This window comes from Pinus tabuliformis, chromosome 7, assembly GCF_031772625.1.
Source record: "Pinus tabuliformis cultivar Carrire ecotype Pingquan chromosome 7, CPIR1, whole genome shotgun sequence".
NCBI lineage: Eukaryota > Viridiplantae > Streptophyta > Pinopsida > Pinales > Pinaceae > Pinus > Pinus tabuliformis.
The window spans coordinates 313,235,121-313,251,150 of NC_142293.1; the positions used below are offsets into that span (position 1 = coordinate 313,235,121).

Genomic DNA, 16,030 nt, shown 5'->3' on the forward strand with positions numbered 1-16,030 from the left:
TGAAACTTTTCTTATGCAAATAAAAGCAGATGCGGAGACAAGTAATATGAATACCTTTAATGATGCATCTCCAGCAAACCCCTCTTTAAAAGGTGTTTCACAAGCTAATTGCAAAAGATTCGACCCTTCAGGTAAAATGTCCAATGGAGGTGGCTGCACCAGAACAATGTCTTTAGTTAAACTAAACTGAATCATGGCTTGTGTCAAAAGAACTTCTCAGTGAGGAAAGTGAAATAAAGTAAACAATTCCAATGTCCAGACTGCAGGCCACACTTTATTCACATTATTTGAAATGCCAGCAGTTTTAGGAAAAATACCAGAATCTAAACAAGGTCAACATACCGTCCACTCCCTAGCTGAATGTTTTGACAAGCCCCAGTGTAGCGTAAGTGGTCCTTCCATATCTGTAGCCAACCTTACATGGACCTTGCCTCTTGGATTTGTTATAAGAACCTACACAGAAATGACAATGTCTCTTATGATCCAGTGTGGGACAATTCTCAAAATTGTGAATGTTAATGTTTTAATAACCCCAAAATCTTGTTTGAGTAGATAACAATCTAACCAGGAGTTCTTTGTCCCCAAATTTGAATATCTTCTTTTGAAGAACTGACCCACCATCCAAGGCTTCCATAACCTGTGAGCACAGCGCAAGTGCACTACGCTTTGCTGGCTCAACAGAAACTTTGATATTTTCCTTCTTATCAGGAAATTTGTTAAGCATCTGTAGTATATCACGTTTTTTCCGTTGAATGCGTTGAAAGGTTTTAGGCTTTCCTATTCTATCTGCAGCTTTCTTTTGAGTGTCTCCTGATTGTAGCTTCTTCCGAAGGTCAGCCAGAGACATTCCTTCAGATAATTTGTTTTCCAAGTCTTTTCTAGCCTCTTCAAATTCTTGCTGCAGCATATTTATGTTGGTCAAAAGAATTCAATTTGTATGTAAATGTCTTCCATCTAAAATAAGTTACTATAGTTTTGACATAAGTAGCAAATAGCAAAGTGTGAATTTAAAGAGACTGCAACTATCATATAATCCAAAGCAACTCTTCTTCAGAAGAGAAGGAAATGAAGTGTAAGATTGATATTAAAAGAAGTTTATTAGAATAGCAAGGATGATTTACAAGTTGCTTTTCTTGAGAGTAGTTGGGTTTGCCAGCTTTCTCCCAGCGTAAATATGACTGAACTTGTATGAGATCATCAGGTATCTTCGTACTTAAAGACCCATCACCAAGACTGCCACCTCCCTGCAGCTTTTCTCTAATGTCATGGAGGGAAAGACCCTTAGCAACTTCATCTTGTAAATCTTTTCGAGCCGCCTCATATTCTTCCTACAACAGATGTGCAGAAGCTATTTAACTTTAAAGCCAAGAAGTAACCAATCTCAAAAAGAAAAATATCAGTATAAATAATACAGAGTATCCACAAATGACTATTGATGTTATGTTTTCTTAAGAGAGTTTGTTACATGGAGTGTTAAAATAGGACTAACTAGAAATTAATTAATTAAAAAAAAACTGAAGAAAGCCCTAACTGTCAGAGAATATTTCTAATAAAATTGACTGTGAATTTGCAAGCAGGTTACAGAGGCATATTTCCACATCAGCAGAGTTAGGATGTCATTAGATGTCAGAATTCTTCAAATTTGTTGATCCATGGATTTATGTATACTAGTTGTATCCAAATACTGAATACACACATTCTCCAAGATGTCTTCTTCACAATCTCTGGGCTAAAATATTGAACCACCATTGATACATTTCAGAATTCCAAGTATCAATCAAAATGTTCCCCCTAACTTAGAAGGGAGTAAAGTTGATCTAATAAAGGAATGTCTTCATACATACATTCTTCGGCCATAGCATTATACTTCAAGTCAATAATTATTCATACATTCATGATGAAACTCTGGATTGAATGCATGATCAGTGTATTCAATACTAGAAACAAGTCCTTGAGGCTAGCTCAATACCTATCATGTACCATTACACTATGTTGTAGCACAATTCAAAAGCCACATATCTCACGAGTTGCTGAAACAAGGGCAGTAGGAGCCACAAGACAAAGAAAAGATCCATAAAGAAAAGTCAAGAGATACTTTAGAAGCAGTCCGACACTTTTAGGAAATCCACTGGTTTTTCCACTCAACCATTGGAGGTGTGCAGTATTAAATTTTCTAACCCCAGAACTTGAAAAATTATTTCCTTGTGATTTCCTTGCTGAAAGTTAAATGCACACAGTAGGATTTTAACTGGCAAAATAAAAAATTATAGCAGAAGCAAATGAAACCAATTACAAGGGCTCCCTTATTGGGAAAATGGCCCACAAAAAACAATTACAAGCTACAGCAAAAATTCTGAATTTTACTAGGCACCTGTACAGCCAGTAAAGCCCACCAGGAACTCCAGAAACACTCCCTCGACTTGCTGGCTACTCAACCCGTGTGGCACATGTGGCCTGCATATGGCCTAGCTGTCGTTTGTGTGGCCCTGCTCACAGCACATGTGGCTCACTCTACTGCTCCCGTGTGGCCTGGGACCTTCCTCACCTGTGTACGGCCTCCCACGTCTGGCTGCCTGTGTGCTGCTGCTGCAAATATGCTGTATAGCCTGCAAGGGGCTGATTCTTTCACTGCAGATTTCCCTTGTTGTCTTCTTGAACCTGATCACTGGATGAAATTCCTTATCACCAAATCAGTTGAGATCTCCTTGAGTCACTGTCATTCGTGTCTCAACCACTCAATGTGTCTCTTGTGTCTTTCTCCTTCACCTAGCCTTGCCTTTATAATCTTGCGTTATTGACCAAATCAGTTGACCGTCGATAATTAAGTCTCCATAACCCTGATCTCTTAATGAGATTGACAATTGAGATTAAGTCCATATCAATGGTCTAGATTCATCTAATGCACTAATGTAAAACTTTACATTTCCTTAGATATTAGAATCACTTTTATAAAAAAGCATTTCACTTTAATAGTTCATTTAATTAGAGTAAATTTGCTAAGGTGAAGATTTTGGACAGTTTCCACACATCTTGACACTTAGACCTGTGTGAAAGTACCTGTGTAACCTACAAACATGAACATGCAGAATACTATTAAATCATAGAAGAGGTTAAGCTGCATAACACAATGTCTCCAGACTCTCCACCCAAGCGCCACTCTATTACAAGGGAGCTTGGTTACGCAACAACTATAAATAAGCTCCACGTCAATGGTTTGATAATTAATATATATTTTGGCAGAAAAATAGTTATTTCATGCAAGAGCAGGTTTCTCCTTATTTCAATTCCCATCTCATCTTATTACAGTGGGAGATAATAGATACCTCAATCCTTCATATGCAATCAATATTCAACAAGAGATTTCCCTTGTCCTTTCCCTTGTCCCCTCATCTCTATAGAGGACACAAACACAAGCACTTTGGTAAATAAGGTGTAGGCACATGATCATTAGAGCATAGCAAATGGTAGAAAAAGATCCCACCAGTGCTTTCCACCTTAAGGGCAACCAATTGCATGTGTCCAATTTCATAACTAAAGTTTTGCATCAGGTTAGTTTGGTTGTGTTGTGTTATTGTTTGTCCTCAAAGCATGGTGAAGAAGTGTCAATGTCGATTTGTTTCCAAAATACATGCTTATTCAATAAGCTGTCTTTTGCTAATACATTTTCAGTAGTGTCCTAGGATTGAGGAAACAAGATGATAGGATCACCAAAGCTTTTTATAAGACTAATGCATGGTAAAATAGTCAATCCGTCCCAAGTTGATTTTTCTTGGCACTCTTTGTTCATCAGAGTCTCTAGTGGATCATCTTGTCCTGTGACTCCATATAGAATGTATAGCTTGTCTCCAATTTGTGTCCGAATTGCAACTCATTGGAATGTAAGAAAAAAAATCATTTTTGGTTGGGTAAATGTGGACATTCATAGCTGCAAGGAATTAACTCAACTGGTTTCCACCGATGTTTGTCGTTTGGCTAGTTCCATGCAGCAAATTCTCAATTCAAATCCCCCCACGTTAGGCACATAATCTACTCCGACGAGTTTAAGATGGATGCCATCAACAAATTTGGGGAAGCATCCCTTAGGGTTCTCCATGAGGTTTTCTTGGAAAAACAAAAAATAGTGGGCTTTGACACGTTTCTTCTTGCATGTAATGATAGCTATAATTAAGGTGAAGATACAGTACATTTGCAACTTGATTCATCTTAATATTGGATTTATTATTCTCTCGATTTACTTTAGGTATTACGCCTACATCATAAACTTGTGTCATCATGTTGATCATATTTCCGTATTCACTAATTAGTAATATGTCAATGCCCTTGGGCTGAGATACAACTTCCCCAATGACCATCGATGCACCTTCTGTTAGAAATCCATGAGTTGAGTACTTCCTAGGAACTTACAACATCAGATTTCAACCCTACATATTTAAGGTTTCTTGGATATGTTTCCTAATGAACTTTCAGAGTTAGGGTTGAATCTGATTATTAATTACAGCAGTGTATAAATCATTTCTCCATCAACCAATCAACTAGGTAGATCAAGGAAACAAACACCAAATCATATACAAACTTGAGAGATGATTCCCAGCCATTAAGAGTACATCCCCAACTACAAACGAGATCTGAGTTTAATTTTCTTATAGCAGATTTGTACAAGGTACAAATCTGTCCTGTGAGCTGTTGAAAATTGGGTAACTTGGGAGGTAGTCCTACAAACCTTGGGTGCTAGGTTTGTGAAGAGGACACCCACAAAAAGACATGTTTGTGGGCAAAGTACCCAAGATTGGGGTTTTGGACCAAAGTTGTGTGCTTGGAACCCAAAGATAATATTATTATATTCTAATTTGTTGTTGAGGGGACTCTTAATGGATGAAGAGGGCTCCTAAGGCACCTATTAGAGAGGTATATATAGGAGGTCAATGGAAAGGCTAGATACAAGTGATGTTGTGGAGAACATCTGCCCTAGAGAGCTGAGCACAGGAGCAATGGCAAGGACATCTAAAGTTTGCAAGAGAGGCCGCAGCAATGGATAGCTGGAAGGTCGAGTTATGTGTCTGCATAAGGCCTAGTTTGGAGGTTTGCTCTGTGGTTTGGAGGAGCAAAGACTGGCTGCAAGCCGCAGCAGCCGCAGGGCCACAGGGGCTGCAGTTGGCTGCAGGCGTGTAACAGCCCTAGGAGTTGGGCCGTAGAGTGATCAAGGCAGGCCGAGGGCCTCAGAATGTAATATCCCAGTTTGATATTCCGTTAAACATTCGGGATTTTACTTTAGGAAATTATGCTGTATTATTTATTCATCAAATTACATAAATCAAACAACGAAATTAATGACAAACCGTAAACTGCAAATCAAATATATAGGAAACACAAGCAGCTAATCTCAGCCTTATTTTTTTATTATGAAATCTGAAATTACATGCTAGTACAAAATAGTTGGAAATTGGCTGAGATGAAATTCTCCAAACTGCTGCAAACTGGATCCAGCTTCTCCACTGAAACTGGAACTGATAGCACACCTGTGAATTGAAATAATTCACCAAGGGATGAGATGGGTTTTCGTCCAATCTCACCGAATAACCCAAGGGTTTTCGTCCTAGGGCTGACTGAAGCTGAGAACTAGGTTCACAAAACCTCTCACAAAGACAGTACACAAATCCAAGATGTCCCAAATGATCTCATCCTCCTCCTTTTAAAGGCTAGACTAATAGATCTCCAATCTTCTAGAAGTGTTTTATTTTGATTATTTTAGTATTATTCTAGAAGTTCCACCTTGATTTCATCTAAGTGACTTTTAATTTTATTTTATTTTATTTTATTTTACTTAAGTTACTTTTGGCCTCTTTCCTTCAATTAATAATTTTCCCCTTCTTTTATTTAATTAAGTGACTAATTAAAGTCACTTTTAATCCAAGAAAATGGTAAATCACCCACCATACTTTCTCTGGCCGCTGGAAATCACTTTTCATCATCCCATCCTGTAAATCTTCTCGTTTCAGTTCCAACGAGCTATTACACTAAGGTGTTCCATCAAATATTCCTCCCGGAATGCCACCTTAAGTGTAATTAATTAAGTGAAGCTCAATAATAACCCTGTTTTATGGGAATGATTGGAATGCAATGGAACCAAAAGCAAATTGTGCATGACTAACCCTGATGATGAGAATATGCGAAGTGAACATCGTCGGACCCCATAAAACTCCTCAACAGTGTTGATAAAATTGGCGATATTCAAAAATATCGTGATATTTTCGGCAAAACGATATATCATTGAGTAAATATCGCGATATTTTGAAAATATCAGCAAAATATCAACTATGTTTAAAAATCTGATAAAAGAAACAAACAAACAAACAAATTAATTAATTAACAAAATATATATATATATATTATGCTTGTCAATATTTGCCGATAAGATGTTTTCTGGACCCTCGCCGATATTTTGCCGATACTGATATTATCAACACTGCTCCTCCACACCCCTCTAGGATCTCTGATGACGTAATCCTGCTCATGTGACCTAGCCATCACGTACCTTGGAAATCCATCCTGGTTGTGCCATAGAGGAAACTAAAAATGGGGACATTACAAAGAAATAAAGGACAAGAAGTCAAGGGTATTTGAGGGGGAACGAGGCTGAGTATAGGCTAGATTATGGTTGTGTCAGGGTTGAACAGAACCCTAGAGATGCAGACCTAGGTTATTGACATCAAGAACAAGGCTACTAAAGAGGGCTATAATAGTGGTTGTTATGAGCGGTAGACTGAAGGAATAGTTGTTGGAAGCTAAAACCTATGGATGGAGGTCTAAAGGGGTTGATTTATGTGGACAAGAGGATTGAAAGGGTTGCCTGCAAAGCACAGTAGATAGCAAGTAAGTTGAGATTATTTTGTTTTTGTGCTATAGGTAGATGAGAGCCTGAAGGATTAGGCCTCATCCCTAGTTGTAACAGTCAAAGTACAAATTGTATTTTGTTGTATTAAAGCATTTGTATCAGGGTTTCTAAAGGGCCATGATCCCTGGTGTAGGAGCCCTATGATTATCTTATTAATGGACTGATAAGGAATGTTTTGGGCCATATACCTTGTGTACTATTGTTGATTTAACAGTTGATATTTTCCATTATGCAAAATGCTTCATAGTTGAGCATCTCTAGTGTGTTTATGTACTAGTATAGTCATAGACCAGACCTAGGGTGCAAGGGAAATTTCAACATAAACTTCTCCTTGTCAAATCACCCAAGTAAATCTAGCTCTTGTTATATCAAATCAGCATGATAAACTAGACAATCCTAGGGTTTTAGCCTGCAAGTCTTCATTTCCATCCTAGGGTTTTGGTCCTCAAGCGCTAGGTCTTTAACTTTTGCATCAACACAAGACCAAGACCTCCATGGAACATCAAGAGCACAATACAATAGTCTTCATCCAATCAAGGTATCATGCCAATCTCAAGAAATACCATCTCATCAAGCCAAGCTACTCATCTAGCACTCCATGATCTTGCCCTAGCCTCTATGTATCACCTAAGGGAAATGCTACAATATCACCCACAGTGGTATCTCTCTTCTTCATGTCTTCTCTAGGGTTCCAACATAGTGATACCTCCTCTTGCTTCACAACAAAAGATACAGCCTCTACAAGACAATACAAAGTGTGAGAAACTCAAGCCAATAGGCAAAGCTTGTATCCAAAAACTATACTCCTCTAATGCTCATGTTCTTCTCTACAATAAGCACAAGCCCGAGCATCCTCTTCTATCACACAAGCAAGGATTCCAATGACATCTTCAAGCACTAGCTACCATCTTGATGTCTCGAGTGGGGTTTACAACACAAATCCTAGGTCTTTCTCCTTACAAGACTCCTCCAAGACAATTACAAAGATGGTAATGAGTACACTAATAATAAGTAATGACAAAGGTTCTCTTCTCCTTTTATATAAAATAGGTGAGAGCAACCAATGTAAAACATGGACTAGGTCCACATAACTAACCCTAGATATAAGTCAACGAAGCAACCCCACATGGAACGCTCTACAAAACAAGGATGACAAAAGTCACACTAGGGTTTTACCCAAACCCAACGTTGTGCACCCTCCAAGCATGATGCCCTTTTGGACCCAATGCCCCTGCTCCAAGATGGTGTTTGATCTAACAAGTTGTTAGCTCAACACTCCTTTTTACACGATAGTTCATTCCCCAAGTGTACTCATGCAAGGTGCTCCTCCTCTAAGCCTATGCCACATGTCCTATTATGCCCAACACTCCTTAACCTATGTGCCAAGGAAATTACGTACTCCAAAGCTTCTCCTCAACATGTGTCGAAGCCCACAACCAACCTCCATGTAATATGCTCCCCAACCCAAGTGTCCTCAAGGCAAGTATCCAACCTCCACACAATATGTCATATGGTTCTTGCTCTTAGTGCCTATTACAGCAAAATATGGCACCTATTAAAAACCTCACTAGGTTACCTAGACAATGTGCAACACACAAGAGTGTTACCACTATCACCTTGTTATAACCCTTTTTGCCACTTATGTCAGTGAGAGGAACCTAATGTCAACCTTCTTCAATTGTTGGCCTGTATGTAGACTTTCTCCTCCTTGTTTGTGCTTTGTTACTAGCCCATCGCTCCCACAGCCTTGGCATGTTGTATACCGGGTGACAAGATGCACACACTCATGGAACGATGGGTACATGAGATGCCAAGGCTGTAGGAGCAATGGGTTACTAATTGACCACAAACAAGGAGGAGAAGGTCTACATTCAGGCCAGCAACTGAAGGAGGTTGACATTAGGTTCCTCTCACTGACATAAAGTGGCAAAAAGGGTTATAACACACCTCAACACCTACTCCTCTATCTTTAGTGAAGGACACAATCCAACACAAGAGAGCCTTCCTTGGTAGAGCTTAAGGATCAAGTAACACAAGGATCTTAAGCTAAAGGCCTCCTAAGGATCCTACACAAAAACTCACCAGATAAAAAGGTATGGCAGACTAGGCTTTGCGGTGAATGGAATAAATACAAGATTTGGGTTCAAAGGACCTATGGGTCAATCTAAAGGCTAGGGTTAGACCAAGGAGTATCAAATAGGTTTCCTGAACACAGCAAGTGAGGGTACTAGGTTTTTAGGCCAGTAAATTGCAGCGAAACATTGGCATCCTTTCCAAAGCCATACATTGTTGATTTTAGACATATTATTGATTGGAAAATATAGCTATTGTCTGTTTGCGAAACTGCCCTCGAATATGAAAAGTTTCTAGAAACTAGAGTTAGGACATTAAAGTAATAACGAAGTTAAAAATTAACGGAACATATTTTGATGAAGTTACAATAACAACACTGTTTTCTAAACATCTATAAACGTTTTGCCGGTACAGCTCCAAGAGATGAGGACAACTGTCAAAATCCAAGGGTGGAGGAATTAGGCATGCTAAAAACTTTTAAAAGGAAAAGAAGAAAATAATGATTATTCTATCAAAAGGATAAAACATAGAAGAAATAAAGTGATGAAGTCATATTGTTATATAAAAGGACATGATGTAACAATAGATATTGTCATAAAAAGTTATAATCTTAAATGACAGTTCGTTAGAGGGTATGCGTCTACAGACATTTAACATTATTAATAGATAACTGAAGAAGGAAAGTGGAAAGGCAGGAAGGGTGATCTGGGAGGAACATCTAGATAATATCGTTGGCCAAGGCAATATAAAAGGGCTTGTCATTCCTCCTGGCCCTGCTCTTCTCCAGGTTCTGATATATGACATAATGCAGATACGTACTTTTAGCCTCTCATTCAGTAGAGGACAAGTTGTTCTATGAGTTCAATCTCGCAATTGTGAGATCTTGTACTGAGCTGAATGATTGTTTAGTTTGATACTTTCCATTGAGTAATATCATCTAGACTTTGTTTCGTCTTGCTTTTGAGACTTCTTTTTAAAGCAGAAACATGAATAGAAAAGTGCTCGTGACAATGCCAAACCTTACTTAAATCTGGTCATTTTACCTTTTCCTGCTCTGGGGTATAAATCTGCTTGCCTCTCTTTTCCCATCGTAAATAAGCTTGTATTTGAACAAGCTCCTCAGGTATTGATATTTGTGGTTTGCCACTATTACCCTTTTGTGGTGTGCCACTATCACCCCTAGGCAAGTCAATACGGAAGTTCTGGCCTTCATACTTAAACCTGCAAAAAAATAAAAATTGTATGATGACATGGTTGGTGTTGGGTGAGAATGCAATTTTGGAAATATTTGAACTGGAAGTGAACATTCAAAGTAAAAAAACACACTCACCATTTTTCTCTTGATTGGTCATACAAAGTAAATTCAATTGCAGATATGTTTGTGTCAAGAATTTCAATCGTCAAGAAAGAGCTTTCCCCAGACTGCAAACCAGAAGAAGCAAGATGCACACTAGATTCAGAGGATATACTACTAACAACCAAATGACACTTCAAATCTGAGCAAAATTAAGGCCTTTGACCAAAATCCATTAACTAATCTTGTTTGGCATCTAGAAGTTAGAAAGAGAAGAAAGCTGGCCTTTGTAAAAGGAGTCCGCAAAGCTCTTTTTTTATAATCTTGTGTTCCATTGGGCCTATGCGATGGAAGAATCCAATTCCTATGAAATGACAATGATTGATCAAAATCTCGCTAATTTAAAGAGATTCAAAGTAATGTCAGAAAGAGATGTGCCCGAAAAGGTAAACAGAGAAAGCTTCCAGTAAAGGCAAAAGACTTACTTCTTGTCAGAACTAACAGCACCCCAATGAAGAATTAAGGACGGATTGCTATTCGTAACCTGCAAATGAATCGTTGTTGGAGATACAGCTGTAGACTTAACAACATTCACCTGTAAACAGTGGAGGATCAGAAGTTTCTTATATCAATAGTTGACTCAAATTTCGGCCAAACATTGCTATGCCATAGGATTTGAGATATACCTGCAGCTGAGACTGCCCATCAAGGTTGAATTTCTCAACAAGCTGCTGCAAATGATATAAGAATGTAAAAATTAGTTAGTATCCACTCTTTCAATTGTAGACTGATGAGATTAAGGCACAGATTCCTACCATTACTAGTTTCTTTTTAAATCAGCAAAGAGTTAGAAGATCCATCTGTTGATATGATAGAGACTGCAGAGTGTACTACCAAACTATAGAAAGAATTAAATTAATATGACAAAAGGCTATTGAGCTTAAGAAATCCAATCATCTATTGTGTAAAATGTGCTATTATTTTCTCAGTTCTGTGCTCAGGTGAAGAAAATTCTTTAGTACCAATAATGTACATGCCAAACATTTCACTTATGTTACAACCTCCAATCCCCTTTTGTAATTGTGCATTTAAGTCAAAGGAACACGTTACTACACTCCAATTTATAAACCATAAGATTTTTTTCATTTTTTTAATCGGGAACCATGGTAAGGGAAACATTTTATTGAATTGATGTCTCTATCCATCAGAAATTGGCACTATCAGTGGCTGTGATTAGGGCCTGGATTTTCCCAGAGGTTTGAACTTCTGCTGATGATTAGAAAATTCCATGGTAAACCATCAAAAAATAGTCCACTTCTATCAGCATGCATATTTTCCAATCTGTATTTGCATATAATGTGACACTGTGCATGTACTTTCTTTGGGCCTTCTCCCGAAGCTAATACATTGAAATCAATATCACTTAAAAACCAATGAGAACTCTAAAAGAAAGTACCTCAGAAGCAGCTAGATCTGTTGCCAGAACTGCACGAGGCCCAAGCCAGCCCACAGTGGGGGTCACCTTGAAACAGATTTTGTTTGGTAAGAGGAGACCATTGTCCAAGAATTTACTGTAAAGACTAGATTTTGAGGACCGACGGAGTGATGGATTTGAAATACCAATAGATATGCTGTGGGGAACAAGTCCAGCAGTAGGGCCAGGATATTCCCTACTATGACGTGTTTCCACCAGAGAAGACGGTAGCCTGCTTATTGCCGACTGAAGCAAACACTGTCCATGCATCTTGATTGGTATATAATTAGGCTTAACAATAATCAAATGGTCATTATCCGATCCAAGTCTTGATTTCTGTCAAAATTCTGAAAGATCATCAACACGGTATAAACAAAATTATAACATGGTCAGCGCAACAAGTTTACATGGACATCTTATGCCCAAACAAAAACCCAGATCATTTCAATTATCAAGTAGCTAGCCGCAGACAGTTTCCGCACTACAGCAAAATGAAACCAGACCAACAAATTAATCTCTAGTTTCTTGATCACAATAAAAATATGGTTAACCCAATCTTAGAACCGGCGCTGCATTTTAAATTTTTAACCCAGTCATAAGATTGAGATAAATAAAGTAACTAAAACCGCTCATGGAGAATTCTATAATGTGATTTCATAGGATACATACACATAAGCATAAGAAGGAGAGCAATGAGAATAATAGGAAGTTCTCTTAAATGTAGAAAGTCATTCACCATTTCCATAGATGTACGTTGAAATATCAACTCCCAACCTATGACTGTTGTTTTCCCATTACCTGTGACACTTAACCTACGTTTATCCCACATTCTTACACGCAAAAATTAAAGTTTGGTCATTTAACATCAAGGAGATAAAAGTTTTTGTTATGGAAAAGTTCCACAAGCATATTTGGGATAAGGAGCTATGAAGAAAGAAAAATTACTATATTAAAATGTTTAATCCCACTCATAGTCATCAACCAAAAGCATACATAGAGGCCAATATCTCTTGGAGAGCCAAAATTCTTATTGCTCACTTAAGGACTAATTCTCATCAACTCTGTTGTGAAACAGGGCGCTGGAAAAGGCCAAAGGAAGTGTGGGAGAAAAGAGTATGCATTTTTATTTCTTCCGAAGAGTGGAAACAGAAAAATATTTCATTTTAGAATGTGAGGCCTTCAAAGACAATAGAGAAAGTTATGCAGATATCCTGGCAGCTAGCTCTTGGGATAATCTATTTAGCGAGGGGTTTGTCGAGAAGCTGGGAGCATTTATTTTGAAGCTTCACAGAAAAATGGCCAAATACATCAAACAGATAAAGAAGCAATCTGTCCCATAGACTATCTTTAACCTCGTAGACGTTAAAATTAATTTCTTTCTTTCTTTCTTTTCTTTTAATCTTTATATAGTACACAAAAATTCCTTTACGGAAGTACAAATGAAAAGTTTAGAGCAGGGCATAACTAAAAGATGATAAAGATGGCTAAATAACATGGTATGCTCAGGAGAACATGGGAAACAATTACAAATTGTACAGGCATGAAATAAGGCTCAATCCAACAATTATATCACTCAATATCTCAAATATCCACATTTTTATATTCCAAGTAAAATCAGGTGAGGCCGAAGACGAAGACAATTTAGATTCAGGAAAATTAGAAAGTTAGCGCGTAGTTTAAGGAGGCCAAGTTTTTGTCCAGAAAACAATGGAAATTCTGTCATAATGTTGATAAAATAGGCACGATTTTGATAAAATCTGCAGAGCTATAAATTTTCATGATTTTGGGCGCATCAAAGGTGATTTTAATTAATTTTCACCAAAAAACACACCATTTAAACATTCCCGGTCAATTTTTTAAAAAATGGCCGAAATGGCCGTCCAGGCGTAGACAACGCCGAAATTTAGTTCGAAAAAAAAAAAAAAAAAAAAAATACATTAAATGAAGGAAAAAATATATATTTTTTCATGGATAGGAAAGTTTGGTATGTCCATTAATTCAATTTTTTTATAATAACTTGTTTCAAAATAAACAATGATGCATACAACAAAAGTCATGGATTTAGAAAAGTTCACACGTCTGCTGGCTGTTTGCTGTAATATCGAGTCAGTAAAATAAGCAAAATACTCTGCGGTCAAAATCATCACTGTGATTTGGATCCAAGTTCCACTGACTTGATTCAGTAGTTCAAAGAACAAAGTCAAACTTCGGTGTCCACTAGGACTACGAAGAGTCTACTCTGCGGTCAAAATCATCACTGTGATTTGGATCCAAGTTCGACTAGAAGGAGCTGACTTGATTCAGTAGTTCAAAGAACAAAGTCAAACTTCGGTGTCCACTAGGACTACGAAGAGTCTGGTTACCGGAATAGATTCGTCTTAACATCTGATCTTAAAAAACACTGAGAAGAAGATCATGTTAAAATGGATTTATGCAGAGTTTGATTTATTACTGTTATTTTTCTTTTCCTTGCCGTGTTACTTTTTCTTTCTTTTAAAATTTGAAGGCAGTTTTCGCGATGGGACATATCTCATCTAACTAGGATGTAAAATCACCTTGATTCTCTATGTGCAACAAAATTGTCAGCAGTGATTTATATAATGATATTAAAATTTACCTTTTAATTTAAAAAATGAAAATAAAAATTCAAATGGATACAGAATATCTGAAAATCACAGATAGGAGACTCTGAGAAATCTCCGGTTTGATTGAACGTGAGCAATTAGGAAATTAAAAAAGGCGGCCAAAACTAGAGAAGAAACGTGTAAGACTTGGCAACCTGAAATGAAGATCCGACTTTCGAAAGTCACAACAATCAGCACATGAACATAAAATTAATCCATATTATGAATCATTAAAAATAAGCTGTTCGCGATTACCTGAATTGAGCTGAAAAGGCTGAATATTCACCGGTGCAAAATCCCGCTGGTCTCCTGTTACATTAAATTTGCAATGGCAAAGACCTGTACGCCTTTATACTACCGAAAATTCGGAAGATTTCGGAAAATCGCAGGGCATACCTGACATATGATCACTGTGTATAGCGCTTCGCCTAGAAAACCCTCGTAAAAGGAAATGCGTAATATCTCGCTCAGTCGCCAAATATACACTTACAGAACTGACGGCAGAGAAAGACTGTTGCAGTATCGGCACGGGGGTACGAGAGCCTGCCACGTGTAGATCCCTGATTTTGCGTTCCATTAGAAGCATGTTGAGATCTGCTGGATTTCACGATCGCGGCCCTCGAAAAACCACCCACCAGTAACGTGGCAAGACAGGTCGATTAAAGTTAAGAACAGGGTCACGTGAATCAAGGCGGCCGTTGAGGGGCTAGACCACGTGGTTGGCTTTGTGGGGGCCTTTCTTTTTAGCGCCCTATGTGCGCTTCCTCGTGCGTGGAAGGGGAAGTTGATGTTATTTTTCTCGTCAATATCAACTATGCCCACCCTTAAGATAAGGTCACATGGACATCTACATATTGTTTAAGTGTTTTAGCGTGTTTTAGCATATGTTTTTGTAGCCTTGTTGGTGACAATGTCTAGAAAAATGTGATACTTTACTTCTTGTGTGGTCTTGTTTTTCCTTATCCTCAAAGTCTCACATCTACCATTTGCTTTTGTTGGTTGGTTTAAGGAAATATCATGTGTGCGCTTCCTAACTTTTCCTCTTTTTAAAGGACAAAATACCTGATTAATCTAGGGTTGTGTAGGGATTTGAAATTGTTAGTCATTTCAAGGTGACCCACTTTGACATTGCAAAGATTCTATGCGTTTTAGTATTTATTTATTTATTGGAAAATCGGTTGCTTCATCGGCAAGTAATGTGGGATCATTTTCATGTATAATTTGATTGTATTGAAATATTTTTATTTTTTTCACACACGTGGAAAAATTATTGAACTAAATTATTAATATCACGGAAATATAATTACAATTTTTATTCTTGAATTATTAATATTACATCAGTGCAAAGTGTATCACTATCTATAAAATATTTTATAAATTTTTATATAATAATATTAATGAAATGATATTTTAACACGTAGTCTAAAGATAGAGGAGTTGTCGGGAAAGTTATAGAAATTCTGATTATATTTAGAGAAAATCCGGCAAGGATTTTTGCAAATCCAAGTTATAGTTGTTAAACTTCAAAATTTTAAGTGTTCTAAACATTTTTTATGGTGTTGAATCCATTTCCATCATCAAAAGCACGATTCAAACACTGCCTCTACAAGATTTTTTGAAATTTTTTTGCCCTGATTCTGGCCACTTTTGGTCGTCCAGGGAATTCCTCCGCC

At 37.6% G+C, this 16,030-nt stretch overlaps 1 protein-coding gene across 3 annotated transcripts in view; it reads right to left on the bottom strand.

The window, feature by feature from the left end:
- The window catches only part of LOC149247167 (alpha-glucan water dikinase, chloroplastic-like), a 174,452-nt gene extending 159,629 nt beyond the window's left edge, over positions 1–14,823 (bottom strand). The window contains exons 1-11 of one of the 3 annotated variants that reach the window (XM_089458137.1): positions 14,613–14,823; positions 11,716–12,080; positions 10,946–10,987; positions 10,745–10,854; positions 10,545–10,623; positions 10,296–10,387; positions 10,009–10,186; positions 1,122–1,328; positions 566–898; positions 343–453; positions 55–153 (exon numbers count right to left, since the gene is read on the bottom strand). In XM_089458137.1, coding sequence (XP_089314263.1) covers positions 55–153; positions 343–453; positions 566–898; positions 1,122–1,328; positions 10,009–10,186; positions 10,296–10,387; positions 10,545–10,623; positions 10,745–10,854; positions 10,946–10,987; positions 11,716–12,003 — 1,539 coding nt within the window. In that variant the 5' untranslated portion in view covers positions 12,004–12,080; positions 14,613–14,823. Of the gene's footprint in view, positions 1–54; positions 154–342; positions 454–565; positions 899–1,121; positions 1,329–10,008; positions 10,187–10,295; positions 10,388–10,544; positions 10,624–10,744; positions 10,855–10,945; positions 10,991–11,715; positions 12,081–14,612 lie in introns of all 3 variants that reach the window. The other 2 variants (XM_089458135.1, XM_089458136.1) reach the window with 2 other exon arrangements.
- Positions 14,824–16,030: the final 1,207 nt, after the last annotated feature.